This window comes from Botryllus schlosseri, chromosome 10, assembly GCF_051294905.1.
Source record: "Botryllus schlosseri isolate E-star chromosome 10, Bs_hap1, whole genome shotgun sequence".
NCBI classification, from domain to species: domain Eukaryota; kingdom Metazoa; phylum Chordata; class Ascidiacea; order Stolidobranchia; family Styelidae; genus Botryllus; species Botryllus schlosseri.
The window spans coordinates 23663494-23687810 of record NC_137245.1 but is presented as its reverse complement, the minus strand read 5'-3'; the positions used below and the strand labels follow the sequence as shown (position 1 = coordinate 23687810).

The window sequence follows — 24317 nt, the reverse complement described above, 5'->3', positions numbered from 1 at the left end:
TTATTATGCGAGATCTACGATGCGTGATGGTATCTTAAGACTCATTCTTTGTTTAGTGTTGGGTCAGGCAGCGTGCAATGACCACCATGATAAACCTATGACCTCAATACACAGGAAACTGAAAAATCCGGGAACGTTTCATCATCCGCGAATTTTATAGTTTCGGCTGGGTGTAGCGTTACGTCGAAAGAGCGACGACGTACGTATCGTGTCGTTCACAACATGCCTTTGTGTCAGACAAGAAACGCGACACCACAAATGATATCGAAATCTTTTTGCGCAACCCATTCATCTCTCGACCAACACAGGAGCGGGTAACAAGAGATAGCGTTCCATCGAATCCATATACACAAAACGAAAGTCATAAAATCGGTTCAGTTCATGTCAAATCTGCGTTTCTTCTCGGAAGCACGATAATGGAAAATGCCTGTTCAAAAAGCTAGATATGTCGAGCTCCTGATAACTTCGCATCTGATCAGGTAAAATCCCGTTTCAAAACGAAGTACAAGATAACAATTTTCACGTATATTGACGACGCTGTATACGCGTGTCATCTGCATCTCCATTCTCCAAGGAACAGACCAGGGGCGAGCAACATACAGTCCACGCGGGTCGATTCAGGAATCCGGTCCGCCCAGTACTTCATTTTCCCCATATCAGGCCCGCCGCCTGGAGACGTTGCCCGCTCCTGGAATAAACGATAGTATGCGTAATAGATGGTTATGGTTATACTTATACTGGTACCGAACTCATTATTCGACAAGTTGCAAGGTTAGAGCCTGTCACTTCGTATTCGCCATGAAAGTAATGCACATGCGTGGAACAAATTTAATGGTATAAATTTTACCGTAAGTTCTGTCGTTCTTGCGATAGATTCAGTATCTTTAATGAAAATTGAGGGGAATTATGCAGTTCGGTGTTGACAGCTATTACGGTATGCTGTTTCGGTGTGCGAGATGCCACGTAGCCACAAGTGCGTTGGTCGACATGGGTGGTGGGTCACTACTTTTACGAATAGCAGTAATTGACCCGCGAGCGGGGTTGCAGCCAGCTCACGATGTTCCGAGTCATTCTCTGCTTTTAATTTTTTGCTCAAGTCAAGTCGTGCCTTGCCATCGGGTCAGGTCCGAGTCAAAGTCATGTTACGAGACGACGTGTCCGAGTCAAAGTCACAGTTTTCAGTCAGAAGCCATTTGCGAGTCATTTCTTGAGATCTCGCTCTTGTGACGTTTGAAATATAACACATTAACGTAATTTATCATGAAAAATAGTCAAACCACATAGCGTTTTGTTATCGACATTTATATCACTGTGTGTTGTGAATCGAGACATAAACGAAAGATCACAGATTCACTGAGGTAAGATGGGCGGATGCGCTTGATCGCCAAACGCATGCAGTCTCATTTTTACATCTATAACTCGGTACTGTGTCCGACAATTTAGCATTCAAGTGACCGACGCAATGCTAAATCGCACAAAATGCATAGCCATCATTTCTTTTCTATTTTGATAAGTATCAGGAATTCCAAATCGAGATACGATGGAATCGCATTACGAGCGAATCGTCAACATCGAAGCGAGATTTTATGAATAGCCTCGCCTACGGCTATAACCGTCAATGGTTAACCCAGCAACCCGCCTTTTTGCTTCTTGAGTACGGAGGGCAAAAATCATGATACCACTACAGATTAGTATATTAGTGCGCTCTAGCTTATTAATATTACACCGTGTTCTCGAATAGAGAACAGGATGAATATTCATTACAAATTAGTGAATGAAACGATGATATGTTTAAAGTTACGGCTGTAGCTGTCATATTAAAACTATGCTCTTGAGTCGGGAACATTATGGCAATTTGTACAAAATGTACAGCTATTCGCCAGTTGTTTGTGTCGTGCAAGAGCTTTGATCATCCCTATCTCATCGATGTCATCGTGTCCGCGTTCCCCCACGGACGGATGCCATGTCATCTAGCCACATATATATTTTATCTACCAGAGATGGAAATCTACAGTCTTCATAATGATATATCCGTGCCTTAGCAATTAAAGTGCAGTTGGTGAGCATTCGGATAGTCTGTCATCGATAGTTCTGTATATTGACATATCGAATGACTATAACGCTGCTTATTTTTCCTATTCGATCACGTTATGTCAATAATAGCGTTAGCAGCGTACACTATGCCGATAAGTTTGCGTCTCGTTTGCAGACTATACTGACAAAGCTGTTGTACAGTAAGCGCATTAGTTTTTTTAGGATCGATCAGCTGTGATCTCTGACCGAGTCCGTCATATACGCCTAGCAAGAGTCTTGACGATTGCGTAAACGCTGAATACAATAAGATTCGCATGGCTGGCGAAGAGTATAACCACAGAATGACAGTGATTGTTTCGAGAGTGTAGAGGTCACGTGAACTCGGCTATTTCTTTGGAAACTCGGCGTACCGCTGACGATATACGAGGCTTCCAATATCATAGTTTCGCATTAATTGATTATGTATTTATCCTCAATTGGGCTAATCAGATTCCGTGGTGCGGATAACGTAAACTTATATAACAATTCGGCTTTTGATATGTGTCCGCGAGTAAATATCGAGAGAAAGAATACATTTTGCGGATGTGGTAGTACCACCGCGCTGTTTATAAATATGTAATTCCTCGCGGTTATGTATCTGTGAAAGAATATTGACATATGACCTAGCAGTGTTGAGATATATTTCGTAAATACTGAATCGAAACGACAGTCCCGTTACCAGCTGATGGCTGATATAGTGGGAACGCATTAGGGAAAAAGGGATTGAGTGCATCTAGCGTGGTGCCAGTATCAATCATGTGTGAAATGTCTCCTTCTGTTTTGTAAGCAGTCCCTATATATATATAAATGCCGGTACGCAAGACACCCTGAACTAATGATTCAATGAATGAATGTGAGTTAACAGAGAGGCAGCCCAGAATCAACTTGAAGGAAACATTTGCACCGAGCTGTCGGCATTCAAGCGGATTCTTAGTAGGAATAATTTTACCTGCATGGAATTTGAAATCTCATCCTCAACATATTATATATATGGGATATGTATCGCACTTGCATCCTTCAGAGGAGCGCAAGTCGTCATGCATGCATTCCGTAGCAGAAAAAGCGAATCCGATAAATCTGGCTGGAATACGAAAGAGATCAAAAAGATACACGCCATACCTTCAGCGCCATGGGTACCGCTACTTGGTAGCGTGCCTTTTCTTGGACGACACCCATGTCGTACCATTTCGAAATGGGGAGAAGAGAAGAAACTCGGTAACATTTTTCGAGTGAAATTTGGTAGATTGGACGCCGTCATTCTGAACGATTTCGACGCCATACACCAGTGTTTTGTGCGTCACTCTCATCTTGTGGCTGGTCGTCAGCAAAATCCGTTGGTAGTGGAACTATGGAAAGGGAACGGCCTGTTGTTTTTGGATTACGGCGACAAATGGAAATCGCAGAGTGTTTTCTGTCATTCTTCGTTTAGAAAAGTTCTTGGTAATGGCAAAATCCAGGAGATAGCAATCGCGGAAAGCAAGGTGATGGCTAAGGCATTACACATGCAACTGAGCAACCAGTTTACTAGCGAAAGTAACATATACGGAAACCATAGAAAGACCAATCTGAACTGCAACCAGAACAATTGCCCTTGCGTGGCTGCTAGTTATCATTCACGTGACCAACTTGATGACGAATGGACCTGCCTAAATCCTCTGCAAATATTAAATCAAGCTCTCGCAAACGTGGTTTGCCGGGTGCTGTTCGGGCGCAATTTCAAACCGGACGAGACGGAATACTGCGACGTAGTAGCAGGTATATATATATTCCAGTAAATTATTCGAATATATAAGCTGAATAATCCTTTGAGGACCATGCCAAATACCAGTATTCAACCATTATCACGCGATCACATTTCTGACACGAAAGATTTCCGCAGACAATTTATTTCACCATATACATGACGGACGTAATTATATATACCTCATCGATATCGTAGTACCAATCAAACTCCATTACTGGCAATAGCCATCCGTATTCTGTCCGTGGAACTGAACCCGTTTTCGATCATAGTATACATTGACTATAGTCACAGCCTTGTAGCGTAACATCAAGGAAAATATCAATATTTGCGAATTCACGCCCTATCGCTGGTATACGCCCACGCCTCAACGAGCCAATGTCAGGTATGTGATCGACATCGTATGACGATGCTTATCATGTATACCTCTACTTTATCGACGCGGCTTCATTTATAACTGTTTGAAAATATATCGTGTTGTTCGGGCCTAATAGTGCTTTATAAGCTTAATATTTTGTAGCGATCGGTCGATATTCAATTTGACCATATAGAGATATCTCGCTAGCTCGCTCCTATATAGTTCCTGTAGTAATGTGGGGTATGAAAGACTAATGTAAATGCGTTACGATTTATTCTGCTTATTATGTTAAATTTGACGTAAGGCCGTGGTCGCTAATTAGAGTGACTTTCCAAAATGAACCAATTTAACGCGCAAGTGCCTGTGTAAACTGTACAGTGTACACCGTGTGAGTGTACCAGCGCCAAGTATGTATTTCTGTTTTTGTTTTTTTTTGTTGCCAAAAACGGTAGCAATCACTTACGTAGCAGGCACATCTAACAGTCAAGTCTGACATTACTTTCGCCGTAAAATTTTGATACGCTCTCAATCCATCAACGAATATTTAAAATGAGAACAGTGCGATAAGCAGAGATGCCGAAGAGAGTAGCTTGCCAACCAATCGATCGTTGCTATTACCAACCGATCACGTGACCGAAATCCCGCAAATAGCCCGTTATACATACATTGCTGCACGGTGCACAGTGCACAGACTGCACACTAAAGGGTTCAGGGATCATTTGAACTGAATTTACCAGTGACCTTGCTATCATCTCATATGGGCGCTTGGATTTTTTAACATTCTCTCGAAACGAAAAAGATCGACAGCAAATCGCTCATGAAGTCAATTACAATATTTTGGTATACATGCTGTGTTCTGCAGTGTTCGCTGCTCATAGTGGGAGAAAACTTGAAGTTAATGCTAGTAGCACTCGACGAGGATTTAGTCAAAGGCACCGTAACCTCTACAGGTGGTAATTTAATTCGACTCATTGCCGCGCTGCGATGCCGTTTCACGCTCTGACAACGTGAAACGTACCTAGATTGGGTTCACGCTTGAAATATACATACAATCGAAAATCAGCAAGGATCGATCAATGTAGTTGGTCCTCACACAAGGAGCCTATCATTTTGCTAATGATTGTTTCAGAATAAATGTAGCTCTAATCAATCCACCTGTTTACGGCCCTATTTGGGCATACAAATTTGCCGGCTACGAAATTTCAGAAAGAATTCTATTTTCTAAAATGCAATGATCGATCTATCTGAAAATTTATCATCAACAATTTACATGATTGCAGAATGCAGAATGACCAATATGCATTATTGCAGCAACATGATGTCATTCCTATTGTTGTTTTCTTATGTCATTAATGTATCCTCCCGTCACCAAGTGATAAAAATTAACATCCGAACGCAGCGAGATACGGTGTGGTATCATGCGAACTCGAACTTTTTAAGACATAAGGAATGTGTCATCTATTTGACTCGACTGACTCAATTTCGAAATCGAAAGTAAAGCAATCCCGATTAAGAATCGCTGACTTAAATACTACGTTTAATCAAGCTTTTCTGTCAATTATGCTCGTTACAATTCCTCGGCGATTGCAAACTATATGGGTATATGTTATAACTAGGGCAATATTTTTTGACATGTCAAAAAAAGTCAAAATTAGCTCAAAGATGTAGCGTTAGTCAGAAAATGTCGAAATTGTAAACGAAGTCAAAATTTTTTTAAAACCTGCATTTCGTTTGTATCGTAGATTTTGCACTGTCGGGGAACTTATCATTTGGCATTTTACAGCTTGTAGCCTACTTCATAGACCTACCGTTGTAGTCGGCCCATTGTCTGGTCATTGTGAATCATGAACATTCAAATAAAACAAATAGGTTGACATGGTGTTATGCTCAACGTACCGCAAAATCCTAACTGAAGCATGACTGCGTGGACATTGCATAGTTCTTATATCAAGAAGCGCATGATGAAGAATTGTTATGTAGACACCATTGTCAAAATGAAGCAACACGGTGTGTCACCAGCAGTGTAGTGTGTAGTGTATGCACCAGTGTTGGGTCATGACTCGAGTCAGACTCGAGTTACCTCTTTCGTATGACTTGACTATACTAGAGTCGCTTTACTAAAATGACTTGTCTTGACTTGACTCGGCGTATCAGAAATGCGGATCGACTCGTGACTCGGAGCAAAATTCACGAGTCAATTTCAAGTCATCAAGTAATCGGGGTCGATAAAAATCACAGTAACTTGCATATGTTCGTGCTGTTCGCGAAACGCTGGTGTAACCCGTGAGAGCGACCAATCATTCAATTATCGTGCGTTTTACTGAGCCTCCATTGTTCTCTCACAAATCAATTAACCGAAAACGAAGTGATCGAAGCTTACAGCCTACGTTGTCGTAAACTAGTATAGAAAGGTCATTAAATAGCAAAATGTGTATTTCTGTTCTCTGTTCTTACCTTAACCAAACCTCTTGTTTTATTGAAATTGTATTCGAATATAGTTTATATAGTCCTCAACCATTGTCGCAGGCTCGATTTATATCATATCAATTTGTAAATGGGTAATCTATGGCATCTTATCAATTCGTTTCTCTATTCTCTATTTTGGCTGGTAACTATAAACTGCGGCTATGCAATTACTTATGTAGTTTAGCGATACAGCGCCTTCTTTCATGTATATATTTAACTCTATATTCGTTCATCGGTTCAAAATCAATGAACACTCAATCTGTTACTTTCAGACAGCTAGTATAATTCAATGACGTGATCATGCCTCATACTCTGAAAAGGCAACTTGTCTGAATTGTGACTTGACTCCTGACTTGACTTGACTTGACTCGACTTGACTCGAGTCACGTCCAAAAATTGAGTGACTTGACTTGAGTCGAGTCAAAATGTGCAATTACTCGAAATGACTCGTGACTCGAAGGTAGTGACTCGATCCCAACACTAGCACGCGCGCACAACTTCAGTGTTGTCTGCCAACAACTACTACAGCTACTGTTGAGCGTTCTTTGTCCATTCTTGGCAAGCTACTCAGTGAGGACAGTCACTTTCTACCCGAGAATGTAGGAAAGTATCTTTCGTATGTATACAGATTTTAATTATTTCTACCGTAATACATGATGTAATGCTGGAATTCTTCATAGGGCCAGATTCCGTTGAAATCAAGTTTTTCACGAAAAAATTGTCAGTTTTTGAGTCAAAAAAGTTTTTTCAGGACGAACTACTTCGTAAGGACAGACAGTTCGAACCAGAAATGAAGATAAGTAGTGCAATTTTAACATTATGCGGGAAAACACCTAATTTGCGTACGTTAGGTCGAAATTAAGTATATTTTAGGCCAAAATTTTAATTTTTTAGGTCAAAGTCTTCCGTTTTTAGGGAAAAAATTGCCCTAGTTATATGGTGAATAATAACATACGTAATCCACCCTACTGTTGGAGAGTGTCCACGATACAGTCACAGGCGTGCATCCCACAAAAGCTGCTGTTCGCCTTTACAGAAACCCCCATACAAGCACGCAAGAGCTTCGAAGCCTTCATGGCCGCGTACCTCATACCCGTCTTGCGCAGAATCCCGCCTTTTCGAGGAATAATCAACGAGGCGCTGGAGCTGAGATACGCGACTTTCAAGATGATCCGCGAGATTGTCGACGAGCGTGCGGACGAAAGCGCCCACGACGGCGGCAGACCGGAATTCATCGATATGTACCTCGATAAGATCACGCAAGAGCAATCGCTTCACGGCGATTCTACCTTCACCGTAGAGCAACTGCACGCGACTTTGTTCGACATATTCACCGCGGGTTCGGAGACATCGTCGTCGACTTTGATGTGGGCACTGTTATATCTCGCGAGAGATGATGACCTGCATGGGCAAATCCGAGACGAAATCACAAACGCACTGGCACACACCGGCGGGGAAGTGACTGAAGAATTAATACCTTATCTTAATCTCACGCGGGCCGTGCTCCACGAAACTGTTCGTATAAGACCAATCTTAGCATTGGGCGTGCCGCACACAGTAACCAAAGACTGTGACATCGCTGGCTATCGATTTAGCGCAGGGACAGTCGTGATGCCAAACGTGTGGTCTGTCCACCATAACGAAAAGCAATTCCCGGAGCCAGACGTCTTTGATCCTAAGCGGCACCTTAACGAAAACGGGAAGTTCACGAATTCGAAATACGTAGTGGGGTTCTCTATAGGCACACGGAAGTGTCTCGGGCGGAAAGTGGCCGAAGTGGGCATGCTATATCACCTGGTAGCCTTGGTCCGAGATTTCGAGTTTCGGCTTCCGAGAGTTTGGAGCGATACGAAGAAAAGATACGAAACGATGAAGATTGACCTCAGCGGTATCGAAGGGCAGATTCTCCTTCCGCCAACGTATTGCTTGGAATGGAAAGTCATACCGCCGCCTGATCAGTAGATGATCAGCAAGTGATCGTCTGAAGTGATCAAAATATTCGTATCGCAGTATTCGTAGCTGTTGGTCAGTTTACTAATCCGCGAACCCGGATTGATCACTCACTATCTACACCATTTTGCCGTTGTGCGTTTTCTGTCATGCACGAACACGTGTCTTAGTCAGAGGTAGCCAGTAACGAAGCACTTCCCGTTTTTCGTAGTACTCAATTATGCTTTGCCTTCTTGGAGTACTTACTTAAGTCATGATTTTTTTTGTACTTAACAATTTTCAGTTTCTAAGCAAATTAAGTCTAAAATACCTATTTTATGACGTTACTTCTACATGAGTAACAATGACGACTATACTTTGACCACCCGTGGTCCTATTCCGGATGCATCAGAAGGGTAACCATCATCTTGCCCAACTCCCTGCCCCGGACTCTATTTATGCCATCTATCACAGGTACATGGCGGACCGAAATAGCATTTAGTACAATCGGCTATAAATAACGTCTTTATAACGTTGAATAATGACCGAAAGAATATAATTTCTTGCCAATAGGTAGGCCTATTGAAAATGCCTATCTGCGATGCAACATTGGCGTGTTGGTAACTGGATCTTACCACTTCATTCTAGTCGGCACCATATAGATCCGTTTGTGGTGACGCAATCCTTTCTCTTGCACTTCAATCTGGGCTTGACCTGGAAGTCGTTAACACCATACAATATGTGTATAGGTATTTTTAATGTATACTTTTAATACAACTGATTATTGTCCCTATATTGAACGCGAAATGATTCCGTTATGTTTCCGAATCGTCATTCAATCGAACATTGCCACAGTCAATAATTGTAAGCGATTACGTTTTCCCTTCACTAATAAGGTGTACTTTTTTAAATAATTGGTATAGGGGTGTCACGTATGAGACAATTATGATTAGTTCCGACACTGACTGCCGTCTCAATTTGATTTTCATCGTGAGTTGCCACAAAAGACGAAAAGTGTTTAGCCATTTTTGATGAAGCAGCATACTTTTTTGCAATAATTTCAAACGTTTTTTGATGTTTTGTATTTTTAACACGAAGAGCTCTTCAATTTTAACCACCGCATTTATCCCGCTGTGGCCTCGAGAGTCATAGGTACGCATATACTGATACCTTTTTTCATATTATATATTGATGGATTTAATATTCTATATAGAATCTATATATATTAATTAGATATGGAAATATGTATTATTATATATGTAAGCATATGCTTCTCTATTGCACTGCCTGCGATGTATCCCATGTGTGATCCAACTTAGCATTTTTAAATCTACGCTCGATTGGTATGTAACCGTACAGTATTATTTTGGAATCCAACTATAATATATATATATATCATTTTTCAATTACACGATTGCACAAATTCCATGTGTGCGGGAAACGGGGTTAGGATATACCATAAGGATAGGGGTGTCAGCACTGAAGTGTTGCATTTTGGGACTTTCATCATTTGGCAATATGCTGGAAGTAGTCCACATTAATAGCGTGCTATACTTTTTGAACGGAGATCTCAAACAAAATAATTGCAATCGCTCCAATCACTGAAGTTGTTATTTACAAATCCTGTAATAGACCAGTTACGACGTATGATTGCATGCGGACAGTATTATAGGGCAGTAGTCGGGAACCTATGGCTCTTTTGGGTATAATATATGACTCTTTGACATATTTGTTTTTAATTTTGTACTTAATTTTATTGATATTGCAGCAACTATTTTTTTTGTAACGGCCAGAATAATTATTCTCGTGACAGCATGAACATGTATATGAGAGTTCAATGCATGGGCGTATCCAGGGTTAAGGGCTCGGACCCCTTTACAAAATCCTCAAATTAAAGTTGCCTAACGGCAGCGACCAATATCTCTCGCGAATTCGATGTACCAGGGATCGCGCGCTGCGTATACTCTAATCTTGGATTGCACCATATGTTGGTTTATAAAGAGAATAGCATACATGGAGAATCCTGTATGACAATCCAGTTTTAAAATACACATTGTCTTCCCGATCTATACGCCGATAAATGAACTGCCTTGGAAGTGACATGCCAATTACAAATTCAAATTACGAACAACGCTTCGCTATCCACGTCCAAATTGATAAGTAGCTTTCTATAGCTGCCGAATTACGATACCTAAGTGTTGGAGGTTTACCTAGGCTCCGCCTCGCCACCTCATTCGCGTCAGCGGTGTCTTACAAAAGCCTAGAGGTGGGCCGTGCTATAAGTCGGCAGTTACGGAAAATAAGAAGAATATCGGCCTGGTGTAAATGACCATAGTAGTCGACAAACACCATGAATACCCCCGGGGAAGCGAGTGGCGCAGTGACACCAATGGTTGGTGGTTCGAGTCACGGCTCTGCCATGTTTCTATGTGTCGGAGGTTTATCTGGGCTCCTCATCGCCGATCTCGCTGTTAATACAGCGCCTTGAAAAGCCCAGAAGAGAAGAGAGAGCCGAACTCTGGATAGATGGCAGCTAATAACCAGAAAGACGAAGCAAGACCGCAAAAGACCATTGTGTTGATGCAATTCATGTGCTGGGCGCAAATAACCATATATGTGCGATAAGCGCCAATGTTGTAATAAAACAAAACAAAAAAAAACCATGAATACCCCCAGAACAAAAATAACTGCCGTTAAAATGTAGACTTGTAGTGCAACGTTTATGTTACCGCCGAATTGAGAAGTCGATCAATATTTAGTTTTTTGGAATCAGTGCTATAGTTAGGCCTATATTAGATTATTATCGGTTATAATAAATTCTGAGCTACTTACGATGAATTGCCCTATCCCAGGATGATTAGTATGCCTACGAATTTTTACAGAGAATATATGGCACCGGCGACGAATCCTATGTAGTGAATTCGAATTATAGTACCACAATGATTCCACGAATTTTCAATAATGACATAACAATTGATTGACACGTATGGCTCTTTGGGAGTTAAAATGGAAAATATAGGGCTAACATGGCTCTTCAGACGAAAATGGTTCCCGACCACTGGTATAGGGAATATGATTGTTCAGATTTTTATTATTTTTAGAAAGATGCGATAATGTTCGATAAAGTTGAGATTCGAGCCTAGAGTCCAGTTTGTTCAAGTTTCAAGCCTCATTGATTTACGTTACCCAAATACATCTGAAAATGATATGTACAAGGGTTTATCTAATAGGGGCACCATGAGATATTCTGCTGAATTATGCGCCGTAAATCCTCGATATAAATGTCAATTACTTACTTTCATGTATAGTATGTAGTGACGCAATCCGTATACCACCTCGGCGTAGCTAATACCCGGATGTACGACTTTCCGTGGAGTCCTACGTGGTTGCTGGTAAAGGTGGAGTATGTTGTAGATAGCTAACGCATGCAAGCGGATACACGTTTAATAAATATGCGTGCTGTTAGCTTAATCTGCAAAGGAAAAGAAAATTAAATAAAGAGTTGGATTTGATGATTTTATTGGGGTTTTATATTTTCATCCGTTCAAGACAAACACAATGGGCAATGCGGCACACAATGCGATGTAATGAACAGATATGAGAATGCGATGCCGAAGCAACCAGTCACGGTTTCTTTAATCTGGCATCCACTTCGGTCTATAGTGCCCGATATGTCTATTGTTAGATATTAATCTTTATTCGGCTGTCTTTCCATTTTAGACGCTTTGTCTATTTTGGCCGAATTTCATAACTATTTTGAAGCGGAATTTGGACTACACTGTAAATGAGATAAAGCGCAATCGCCAAATCTGCCGCTTGTGGCAGCACAATATCGTGCTAAAGCGCCACGACCGGGAGTGACCTTTAGTGCTGTTCTTAAACTTCCTCTTTTTTCGGCCGTTTCTCGCTCTTTTGCGATGTGGTGTGATCGCGATGACAGGGAATCAGCATGCGGATTTTAAAGCTTTCTTCGCGAGTGACGGTACTGCATGGCAGCACATCCAGAAATTGGAAGGTGAGTGAATAAGTAATATAGCTTCCGCAATGTGCCCTGACTAGCTAATCGAGACAGTTTGTGCAGTTATATTCAGTACATCTTGTGTGGAGTTGGTTGAATGCTGGTGCCAATTGTGATCTATTAGAGTGGTTACTATGCAGCTTAGGTTATTATTATCGTGTACTTTTGATAAATGTCTAACGGACAGTCTTGTTATTGGTTGTGCCCCTTTGTTGGGAGTTCAGATCGGCTTACAAAACATTTGCTGAAACGTCAAGTCTGATTTATACATGCAAGCTCTGTCAATTAATGTTATGTTCAAATTTATTTCATATCTCAGAGAATAACATAGATTCGGATATTTTCACTAAGCTTCGTGATAAAGACCTATTGGCAAATGACGTACCAAATGACATACCGTCTGGCGTCTGTTGAGACTGCAAGAAGTACGAGCTAATTAACTATGGAAGCTCCGTTCATGCAACTAAATCTTGTTGTTACAGTTATGGAAGAAACTAGCAACTAATGGAGGTCCAGACAATACACGCCATGAATCTTTCTCAGTCGCAGACCCAAACAATCCGTGCGGTGAATCAGCGTCACTCGCAGAGTCGGACACCACCTTGCCTGTGGATGAGTCGCTCCGTATTGATGTAGAATCAGTCGCGCAGTCAGATACCACCCTACCCATAGAGCCATCAGTCCGGGAGGATATATGACCTTCAGCCATGTCAATACCGTGTAATCATTATTTTGTAATATTTTGCTATGAATTGAGCTAAACTGTCTGTGTCTGCAGCTCATATCTCGGGGAGATGCCGGAGCAACCAATGCAGATCTCCATGTGGATGTTATGGTATTTATCCGCATAATTCTAGTAAGATTCTATCTTATATTTCGATCAATATTGCAGCCGTCGTGCAGTCCCAAAGACCCTGAACTCATTGCTCCGATGCCCTTGCTGGTATTCAGCTTCAAAGTTCAGCAAGCGCTCGAATCACGTACACTCGTACAGCTTATGTAGACCGCAATTGGCACAAAGGCTTGTCTCTATTCAAGCATCAAGATACGGACTCCGGCGTTCTCAGCTAACGAAGAAAGAGATTTCTTGGAACGTTCCCTACCATGGGCGACATCAGACTAGTGAGTATGCATGCAATTATCACAACTTCTTATTGCTTTGTTATAGAGATTATGTGCCAAGGCTGTTTCTTCACTGTATGTGTATGGCAGGGTTGTAACCAAGTCACAAGGCTCCGAGTCGCAAGTCAATGTGACATTTTTAGTTTTGACTCGAGTCCAGTCGAGTCATTTTCAATTGCCACCACCGAAAATTTCACTTTCACTGAGTCGCCTTATACAGGCTATTGATTTTGTTGAAGTCGCCAAGAGTGTGACAACGCCTTGGGTCAAGTTTGCAGACCTATAGGAGGTTTAGGGTGTGTTATTTGACTTCTTTTAGAGCAGGGCCGGCCAACTCGTGGCCCGCGAGACGGTTTTGAGTGGCCCGCGAGGTATTTTCCGAAATTATTAATGTTATAAAAAATGGATTGCACAGATTGCGAACTTGCAAGGCCAACCAAAATTTGATTAGAATGGAAGCAACACTTGAGATGTGATGACTAAAATATCAGTTACGACGCATTGGCATTTCCATGAGCCAGTCACACTTTGGTAGATCTTCGTACACTACAATGAAGTAGAATAATTTGAGATAAATTTATCAAAAGTAAATATTGTCTACACGCTTCGCGCAACATGCTGTCACTCGATTTTTGCTTTTAATATTGGTACCCCTTTGTGAAAATGAAAGAACGCTTAATGTATCAGATTGAGTCCAACTATATTCTCCATTATGAGACACAGTGTCGTTCTACATATGCGACCTAGCGTTTGCGCTGGCAGAAAGACCATCGACCATGAAACCTAGGCACAAAATAATTGACGCATGTTGGTCGAAGCTTTCGAAATTGATATTTCCAGGCGCTGAATAGTCCAGTCCTGGCAAACTGTGCCCAGCGATATACTGCAGGCCCGCAATATAGTCAAGTGACAATATTATTGAGCTATGAACTTGAAGAAATTTCCGCGCTTAGCGCGGCTAGTGGCCCGCGAAATATTTCGTCGATCGAATGTGGCCCTTTGGCTGAAAAGGTTGGCCAGCCCTGTTTTAGAGGGAGGGTTATCGCTATGCTCTTTCGCTTTTTGGGGGGAAATATTCCCACATTGCGTATTTTCTTGCTGCGTCCCTGGATAAAATGTAATTGTTCCCGGTCTCGCCAGAATTTTTGGCTTGCTAAAATGTCTGTTAAATGGCAAAGTGTAATGGCAAGTATCTCATACCCTATTAAATCATCCAAAATTATAAATGCAACTTTTCACTGCAACTTTTGTCAAAATTAAGAGCAACTTTCTCGCGATTTTAGTGCAAAAAACTTGCCCTAATGGTCACGCAATCTGTATTTCAGACAGCTAGCAGTTCGTTTTCTATTCTTTATTTTTGGCGGATGGTAACTAGGGCTATGCAATTACTTGCTAGGTTTAACAGTTCTGCGTATATGCGAGCGATACAGCTCCTTATTGCGTGCATATTTAACCTAATATTCGTTCATCGGTTCAGAATCAATGACCACTCCATCTGTATTTCAGACAGCTAGCAAAATGCAATGATGTAATCATGCCTCATACTTCGAAAAGGCGACTTGACTTGAAATGTGACTTGAGTCGAGGCACCGCCAAAAATCGAGTGCCTTGAATTAACTCGAGTCACCTTTGAAAATCGATTGACTTGACTTGACTCGAGTCAAAATCTGCAATGACTCGTGACTCGAAGGTAGTGACTTGATCCCAACACTGGTATCTATCTGGTTACATTTTCAAGTACCAGTACCAATAGATGAACTCTCAATTGGGTGGTTATACTTTACTACTCTCGAGATTACATGGAAACGTCGCTCTTGGCCGTCGGAGTCTCTAGTCTAGTCTAGTCATATGACTTGGTTCGAGTCATGCGTAATGACTCGAGTCCAAGTCGAGTCGATACACATATTGACTCGAGTCAAGTCGAGGCATCAGAAAATCGTGACTCGAGTCCGACTCGAATCGAGTCATGACTCGAGTCATTACAACCCCGTTGTATGAATATATTCATAGATCTGATCATATTCTAATCATTCTTTTAGACACATACATTCTCTTACAGGTAAGGGAAGATAACTGGAATTTGATCGCACCAACCACAGTTGAAGAGATCAGAATATACTACGAAAGAAGGATGCTCATATTGGATAAGATATTTTAGGTAAATGCGGACTCGCAATTTCATTCTGAATTAAATTTGATTGATAATACCCCCTCAATCATTCAATGTTTTCAGTCCAATACTAATGAAGTGAAGCTGCAACAATTACAATCACAAGTTACCGATCTGAGAATAAACTCGAAAAAGAAGACCGCAATATCTGCGTTATCAGTACAACAGGTACTTGTTTATAAGATTAATTTAACTTTCAGTTTATAACGAATGTATCATTTGAAAATCACGCAATAGCTTGATAACTATGATGACCTTGAGAAGGTTTTTATTGTGAGCATTATTGTTGTAATGTCAATGAGTTTCGTAGTGCCTTCTGTTAACACAGATGATTGTGCAGACCAGGGGCGGTAAACCCCTGGCCCTCGAAATGGTTTGGAGTAGTTACAATAAAAAAATTGCCTACATTTCAGGCCCATGACATTCACATCAACAGCAAAACGTCCGAAGCTCCACATTTGGTGGTTTCAAAGCATGGAAATGGAAAGATACAAGGATGGATTCTGGCTGATGGCCAAACGAGCAAAGGCCTGGGGCGCAACAAGACGGCTACATTGCCTCTTCCACTCAAGTGCCTCACCTCAGCTCAAGACCCGCATTTTCCGTGCCACTGTCGAGCAGGCTCTTCTCTACAGAATAGAAGCACTCACGCTTACAGAAAAGCTGGCTAAGACACTCAACGCCAACTACGATGTACTCCTCCGCTACGCACTCGGCATCCACCACCCGGAGCACATATCCACCAATGCACTGCGCAAACTCACAAAAACGGTCCCATGCCGTTTGCTGGCTGCTGAACGATGCTTCCGCCTAATCGGTCATCTAGTGCGGCATCAAGACAAGCAACAAGTTGCCGCCATCATCAACCACATTCCGACAGAGCCATGGCGCAGAGGTGGCTGGAATAGAACCACATGGCGCTCGACAATAGAGAACGAGCTAGCGCAACGCGGGCTATCGCCCGAAGACGCCCACGATCGTCCACGCTGGAGGCGCTTAACAAGGGCCCAAAACTGATTATCTTTATGTTCTTTTGCCCTTTTCTTTAATGGAAAGTCGATATATCTATATTGGGACCTGTCTTAGCCCAAAGAATTCCAGCTCCTGGAGTTCGTGCAATATGTCGTTGTCTGTGACAAGAATAATCAATATGTATCCACCAAACTATCTGATTTTTTTCATAAATTCGAACAGTCTGCTGCAGCAGAAGACCTCTGTTAGCATTCCATTAGGTTTTACAATCATTTGTTGGTCCATTCGCATTTGAAGTTGGCAATTCTACTCATGTCTTGTCATATACTGTTGAAGTAATCTGACATTGCAAATATTCCAGCAGTGTCGCTTATCTTTTCGTTATGCTAGTTCCTACTTTTAGCTTGGCATCTAACTGTGAAGGCAGTCAGTACTTTTGAATTTGCACCACCTCGTACTTATTGAAGTGCTAGTGCTGGCTTGTACAAGCAATCTAGTATGGAAAGTATCCCAGGAACTTGATGGTTCGGTGTCCCTTATCTTTTGTCTATACTTGTTCCCACTTTGGCCATGACATCTAGATATCAATAAGTTCTATAACTTATTTGCACCTCTGAAGTTCTACGTCTGGCATGACTTGACATGACATAATGGAAGTATTGTCAAATAGTTCAGTGCTGCTTAGCCCGTTAATTTACAAGTTTGTTCTTCAATCTTGACCTCTATGCTATACATTCAGGTATATGTGCAAGATTTGTAAATTTTGTTTAATGTCTACAAGTGCATTTTTTGATAACATGTTTTCTTGAAAGCATGCACATTAGGGTTGTTCAAAAAAAACTTTTTTTTCCAAATCTCACTCGCCTAGTGACTAAATCGTCAGGTTGTCCAAGAAAACGATGCACACCAAATTTGACTCAATTCCAACCAGTAACGGCCGTGCAATCTTGAATTGAAATTTTTAAATTATTATTAAAAATGAAAAATGAAAAATTCTCAAATTTTTCTGTCAACCCCATGAAATTGTTGAGCTGTCTTCAAAGACGATGCAAAACAAATTCGAGTCAATTCCGACCAGTAGAAGCGGAGTTATGTGAGTTTTTCGTTGATAAATCGCGGATTATCCACCAATCAAGGATAATCCGAGAATTAGCAACTAAAAACTCCAATAACTCCGCTTCTACAAGTCGGAATTGGCTCAAATTTGTTTTGCATCGTCTTTGAAGACAGCTCAACAATTTCATGGGGTTGACAGAAAAATTTGAGAATTTTTATTTTTTTATTTTTAATAATAATTTAAAAATTTTAATTCAAGATTGCACGGCCGTTACTGGTTGGAATTGAGTCAAATTTGGTGTGCATCGTTTTCTTGGACAACCTGACGATTTAGTCACTAGGCGAGTGAGATTTGGAAAAAAAAGTTTTTTTTGAACAACCCTAATGCACATCACTTGTTTCGTTTATAATAAAATGTTCATATATTGCTGGTTTCGAACAGGATAAGTCGTCGAGTACGCCAGATTATTTAGTAATCCATATCAAGCCGTAGCACAGCTCAGATAGCGCTTGAATCATGAAGCACTATATATATAGCACATAAATCTTAAAACACAATATACACAGCATCAAGCACATTTTATTGTGATATCTTTTTGAACATGAAACGTGATATCTTTTATGCTTTTAAAGACACTAAATTATTTACAGTGTAGTAGCCTACATGGAATATCCATCTTCCATACAACATTTAAATAAAATCTCCGTCATTGCCGAATGTCAATCTATATATGATACGAAATGTATTATGGATTTGCGCTAAGATTTCGAATTTCAAATGCGGGACAGGATTTTGATTTGAAAATATCGTTAATTCAGGCACTTCTAGGAGTCTGGTAGAAATACACTGTACACTACCGCAGGGGTCGCCCACTAAAAACGGGTCGAGGGCCACTTTTCAAATTTCCTAAAGGCCGCGGTCAACAAGAATGCAATATCGATAGAAAATAGACCACACAGTTGAGAAACCCCGCTTTTAAAACTTTACGTCAGCATACAACGCTCTGCTCTCTAACATCGGCGATGAGCATAGTACCACAAAAGAAGTAATAATTTATTTAAAAAGTACCAATACAACAAGAAATATCATGATCATCAACTTCATTTTATTTTGAACGATGAGCTGCGCAGGATACCTGACAACGGTTTTCAGCGAATCGATATTGGGGCTAGTGAGAGACGTCGGTACTTCCTATAGCTGAAAGACCATCTCCCCAGGTTGGTCTTGTGGAGAAGCGCTAAGCCGTTTTCTACGCGTCTCTGTCCTGGCAGTGTCTGGGTCATCGCACGTCAAGGCAATATGCCCATTCACACAGCTCATTCTCCCCCGATAGAATGCTGTTGCCATCACCGAAGCCGTTTCAGCTAGTGAGGAATAGTGATGTTGGGCACAGGTAAATATCTTATTTTGAAACAACAACCAACAACGACATTTCGAAACTGAAATAAATTTCAGCTTTTTAAAATGATTTACTTAGCGTTCTCCGAAATCTCAAATCAGATCGCTGGCCGCAAAATATTACGTCGCGGGCCGCGTGTTGGTGACCCCTGCCGTACATCGCTTTGGCGATTCGTGGGCGACGCCTCTCGACGGGCCTCTAAAACGAGAATTCTCAATCGTGGTTTGTTGTTGCCTATCAAACAAAACGTCAATCGTGGTTTAAAACCACCTCGAGCCGCCATGAACGGGTGCCTTTATTTTGTGCTAGGAAACTTATGAAAATTATGGAAACTTATGAAACTTATGAAAACTTATGAAACTTATGAAACTTATGAAAACTTATGAAAACTTATGAAACTTATGAAACTTATGAAAACTTATGAAACTTATGAAACTTATGAAAACTTATGAAACTTATGAAAACTTATGAAAACTTATGAAAACTTATGAAACTTATGAAACTTATGAAAACTTATGAAACTTATGAAACTTATGAAAACTTATGAAAACTTATGAAACTTATGAAACTTATGAAACTTATAGGCACCCTCTGTAAATGGAAAATAGTCAGCGGCACCCTAGCATTATCGGCCTTTTTTGGCTAGCAGCACACTGTAAACTACCGGAAGATTTGACAGCACCGATAGACACACGGAGGTGATCTCTGACGAAGCTATTTTACCTATTCGGTGACCGCGAGTAGGCTTTGCCTTCTTGTACTATTCAGGGTTGCCATCGACATGGACCCAAAAATAAGGACAGTCGAAAAATTAGATTAGCATGAAAAAGAGTTTTTTTTAAATACTTTGTATTTATACGAGCCGAGGCATATCACATTCCATACTTTTCGCCAAAAATAATCGTTGACGAGGAATGATTGCTGGTGTTTGACAGTATGGAATGCCCAGGTACCTCTACAGCAGCTTCCTTGTAGTCTGTGGTTGTTGGTGCTGATCGACTTGTGGGAAAATTATTCATCGACTGGTTCAAATTAATCATTATGACATACTTCTTGTGTTTTGGGTTATGAATGTGAGTTGAAATAGCGGTCTTTCCTGTGGCCTCCAGGTTAATGTCACAATTGCAGATATTGCAATCTGCGAAACACTGGCCCTTCAAGCTTCGTTAGATACCTTTGAATTCTATCTCATAATCGTCACGAAAAACGTTTTTACGCCTGCTCATTTGAACTAATCAGATTTAGCCTTATTAGTAGCTAAAACTATATGCGCAAGTGCAATATAATTTAGATAAATTTATCAATTATTTACGGCTTTACTACTTTTTAACCAATGTGTCGACTGCACTGCGCCTTTTCTCACTACTCAAGAAATGCTGTCTTCTCCGCAGCTTGAACCTATTCTGCTGTAGACCAAACAGCAGGAACCTGGTACTGCTGTTTACTGCTAAAATGATGTCCGCCCCGGTTGCTTAATTGGTACAGACGAAACTGCTATACCACCACTCACTGCCCTAGCTATCTCACCACTTAGAAGTCAAATCTTGTGGTGTGGACGTCACGAGAGTTCCTTTCGTTTATGATGTCATGAAATCTCGACGCAAAAGCATAATTTTAGAATATTATGCAACACAGATACCAGAGGAAAGCAATCGAAGTTCAGCAGTGGTTGAAAATGAGACAAAATAAGGACGCAAGTCGAAAATAAGGACATTTCTTAGAAATAAGGACAGTTGAGTTTTTTAAGACGTGGCCCTTCAAAATAAGGACAAATCTTAGAAATAAGGACGGTATGGCAACCCTGACTATACTTAAAACTATGCGGTAACTAAGTGCCAGCACGCCTAATAAGAGAATGGGGACTGTTCTGATTGCAATATGAATTTATAAACTTGAACATCGACGACGCTTCATTTCTTAGTGGTAATTAGGAAGGCAATGAGGTTTTAAAAACCGCATTGTCTCACAGGCGCCGGTATGTCTTCGATCAATCAACGCATCGTACAAAACTGGATTAACCCTTCTCGGCACTCGATACGTCTGGTAAACCGAGTTCGCGTGGATATTGGTTGTCGACTTGTCGGCATGACAGAAATAATATTTTTACAAATAAACTTCACATCGAGACCGACGGATTATAATTTAGATCAGTGGTTCCCAAACTTTTTCGGTGTCAGGGTCAAATTTAGAATTTCAGAGCACGGTCGGGGCCGCACGAATACCAGGGCAATTGAACGGACCCAAAATGTCATCAAAATATGATGATTGGTCGATGTGCGGTGATTCTATCTACAATTCTACATATAATTTTTAAAATCATAATCATTGGGAACGATAAGTAACAACATAGTCATACGTCACATATGAGTGTATCACGACTTCGCGAGTATCTTCAATAATATCGCGAACCGAAAAGGTTGTCTTAAAGCAGAGGTCTCAAATTCAAATGTGCTCGCGGGCCATTTCCTAGTTTTTGATGACGCCGCGGGCCGCAGCATCAATAATCGGGATATTCAATGTATAGGTTCCAACTAGGCCTTATTTGATGGGTCCTTGCAGACAGGCATTTCAAAAGCATCGTGGAAATGTGATTTACTATTGCAATATTCACGCTTGACACGAAATAAAATCACATTTTCAAATATTCCCATAATTTTTTTGTTACGCGTATAATTTTTCTAATTAATAAGCTATAGACATAATACGAGAGGATGCATCACGACATCGTAAAACTGTCGGGTTATAATGGTGCAGCTAGTAGACCTTTGACGTGCCACAATTTTATGTAGTATATTTTAAAATATAATGAAGATTGATCTGATATCAGAGCATTTGAGCGGTGTAGCCTAACCCTGGTTTTGTTAAAGTCGTGATAAATATAGGCTATTGTTATTGTCATTGCCAAAGTCAAATTAAATCAGCGTTAGATTTTGCCTTCGATTACTATTGGAAGATATCAATAACAACTTGAATATAATAATTATTGAGCCACAGTAATAGCATTGCTTCTTAGCCTTTTTAGCGATCGTACCCCTTGTGCTTCCAGTGAGATTTCTCATAGCGCCTGTCCATTTTCAACACAATTTCTGATGGCACCTATATATTATAATCAGAAAGCCCATTCACACCAGACTATTTTCCAGTTGAATAAATTGGCCAAGAAAATATTCCACAGCATATAGGCCTAATTCCACAATGCATCTCGCACACCCTGATGTGGTGCTTCGCACCCCGATGGGGTCTACGGACCCTATTTATGAACCACTGGAATAGAACTGTCTAATCGACGAATAATTCAATGGTGTTGCAGCTGTAGAGCGCAGTGCTACCCTACTCGCCTACGATAATAACATGGACAAAGAGAACAAACAACACCCAGCATGTAACCAACTATACGTCACAGGGGTTATAGAATGCCAATGGTTATATAATCACCCAGTCAATCCGAAACGCAGTAATTTTACGAGGAGGTCGCACCAAACCAAATCACAATTTCAAGTCACGAATCATGATCTATCGTCATGAACTAAAAATGTGACGTAATAACTGATCTTCTACCTCATGGTAACTTCTAAAAGTGACGTGATAGTGAAGTTTGTTGAGAGTCCAGTGATTTTTGTAGTAGTTTTAGATTGAACTTTAATCTCTTATATCTAAAAAATATATGGCACTTGAATATATTGTCGAATACTGGAAATTCCATAATGCCGTCGCGGGCCGCACAAAATGCTCTCGCGGGCCGCGTGTTTGAGACCTCTGTCTTAAAGCATAGTTTAAGTTTATCTAAATACTTGAGTGGCATTGACGTCGACTATTATTTCCAAGATAACAATTAAGCGTCAATCAGCAAACGCGACTGTGTCGCAATCTTCATATGCTAAATTGCCTACGCGTGACCCAATTTGATTGCCGCGCGGGGAAAGTTCAAGATTGCGCAATGTGCACAATATCTCAGATGCGCTGGTAGACGTCTCATTGTTTTGATGTACTCTTTGTTCTCTACAACAGATTAAATAAAAATGCTAACACTCCGGACGAAGCTTTAATTCTTCCACAATTAGGAACAATGTTTATGTAAATTGCAATGTTAATTTCGGAGAATACCAGATGCCCTGATTCCGACATAATTGTCTACTTAAAGCGAAATGCTGGTAATCTCTAATTTATTTCTGATATTTTTCAATGCTTTACAATTTTGAATCTAATCTACTTCTGGTTTTCCGGAAAATATTACTGAACTGTATAGTCCGGAACGAACCGAGGTTGCTGTACGGACATTTGCCATTCTCGTGCTTATAACAAAGAGCTCTGATTTGTTATGAACTGAATTTATCTCAATTTCCACAACTGGTCGTGAAAATTATCCGAGTTATCCAACTTCACACTGACAACGCCCACGGTTTTTACTTGGCATTCGAAATAAATTTAAGCAAAGTAAAGGTGAATGAGTCCAGTATAATTCACGGTAATAATTTTTTTCTTTCCAGTAAGGTTTATAATATAGGATGAAGCGGGTGCGGACGGTTTCAACTAAAATTGATTGATTTTTTGGCTTGTATTCATTATATCATTGCGATTGTTGCTTTACAATGTTTTTTTTTTTTAATTCTCTACTAGCTACTGACGATTGCCCCTGACCTGTTTCAGCCGAAAATAATCGGGTTCATTTCAATAGGAAGATATTCTTAAATTGTATATTGAACGGCTTTTCATCCAAGAGCTCTTTATCTTCATAAGTTTCCATAAGTTTCATAAGTTTTCATAAGTTACATAAGTTTCCATAAGTCTCATAAGTTTTCATAAGTTTCATAAGTTTCATAAGTTTTCATAAGTTTCATAAGTTTCATAAGTTTTCATAAGTTTCATAAGTTTTCATAAGTTTCATAAGTTTCATAAGTTTTCATAAGTTTCATAAGTTTTCATAAGTTTCATAAGTTTCCATAATTTTCATAAGTTTCATAAGTTTTCATAAGTTTCATAAGTTTCCATAATTTTCATAAGTTTCCTAGCAC

General features: G+C 40.5%; 2 protein-coding genes and 2 long non-coding RNA genes across 7 annotated transcripts; 3 read left to right on the top strand and 1 right to left on the bottom strand.

The window, feature by feature from the left end:
* The first annotated feature begins 2349 nt into the window (after positions 1 to 2349).
* On the top strand, positions 2350 to 9976 carry LOC145447646 (cytochrome P450 2C21-like). The gene is made up of 2 exons (XM_080325893.1): positions 2350 to 3828; positions 7675 to 9976. The coding sequence occupies exons 1-2, from the start codon at positions 3027 to 3029 to the stop codon at positions 8598 to 8600; spliced, it is 1728 nt and encodes a 575-aa protein (XP_080182019.1). The 5' UTR covers positions 2350 to 3026; the 3' UTR covers positions 8601 to 9976.
* A 2363-nt stretch (positions 9977 to 12339) lies between these two features.
* LOC145447660 (uncharacterized) lies at positions 12340 to 16591 on the top strand. Of its 4 annotated transcripts, XM_080325918.1 has the most exons (7): positions 12340 to 12582; positions 13068 to 13303; positions 13364 to 13420; positions 13478 to 13707; positions 15767 to 15865; positions 15941 to 16045; positions 16291 to 16591. In XM_080325918.1, exons 1-2 carry the CDS (start codon positions 12517 to 12519, stop codon positions 13281 to 13283), a joined length of 282 nt encoding a protein of 93 aa, XP_080182044.1. In that variant the 5' UTR covers positions 12340 to 12516; the 3' UTR covers positions 13284 to 13303; positions 13364 to 13420; positions 13478 to 13707; positions 15767 to 15865; positions 15941 to 16045; positions 16291 to 16591. The 4 variants fall into 4 exon arrangements, 3 of the variants coding, with proteins under 3 accessions (XP_080182044.1, XP_080182042.1, XP_080182041.1); XM_080325916.1 differs by having other exon boundaries at positions 13068 to 13420; XR_013917674.1 differs by lacking the exon at positions 12340 to 12582 and adding an exon at positions 12616 to 13010 and having other exon boundaries at positions 13068 to 13420.
* A 3004-nt stretch (positions 16592 to 19595) lies between these two features.
* On the top strand, positions 19596 to 24206 carry LOC145447661 (uncharacterized). The gene is made up of 2 exons (XR_013917675.1): positions 19596 to 21738; positions 23078 to 24206. It is a non-coding gene; the product is annotated as an uncharacterized LOC145447661 (long non-coding RNA).
* LOC145447662 (uncharacterized) lies at positions 20326 to 23078 on the bottom strand. Its single transcript, XR_013917676.1, has 2 exons — positions 22568 to 23078; positions 20326 to 22239 (listed from the first exon to the last, which is right to left on the bottom strand). It is a non-coding gene; the product is annotated as an uncharacterized LOC145447662 (long non-coding RNA).
* Positions 24207 to 24317: the final 111 nt, after the last annotated feature.

Excerpts from the sequence above, each read along its gene's own strand:
- LOC145447646 (XM_080325893.1), top strand. The coding sequence starts at position 3,027 with ATGGAATTTGAAATCTCATCCTCAACATATTATATATATGGGATATGT. Across the intron at positions 3,829-7,674 it reads ATACTGCGACGTAGTAGCAG|AAACCCCCATACAAGCACGC; the intron begins GTATATATATAT and ends TCGCCTTTACAG.
- LOC145447660 (XM_080325915.1), top strand. The coding sequence starts at position 13,280 with ATGACCTTCAGCCATGTCAATACCGT. Across the intron at positions 13,306-13,363 it reads TTCAGCCATGTCAATACCGT|CTCATATCTCGGGGAGATGC; the intron begins GTAATCATTATT and ends CTGTGTCTGCAG. Across the intron at positions 13,421-13,477 it reads ATCTCCATGTGGATGTTATG|CCGTCGTGCAGTCCCAAAGA; the intron begins GTATTTATCCGC and ends TCAATATTGCAG.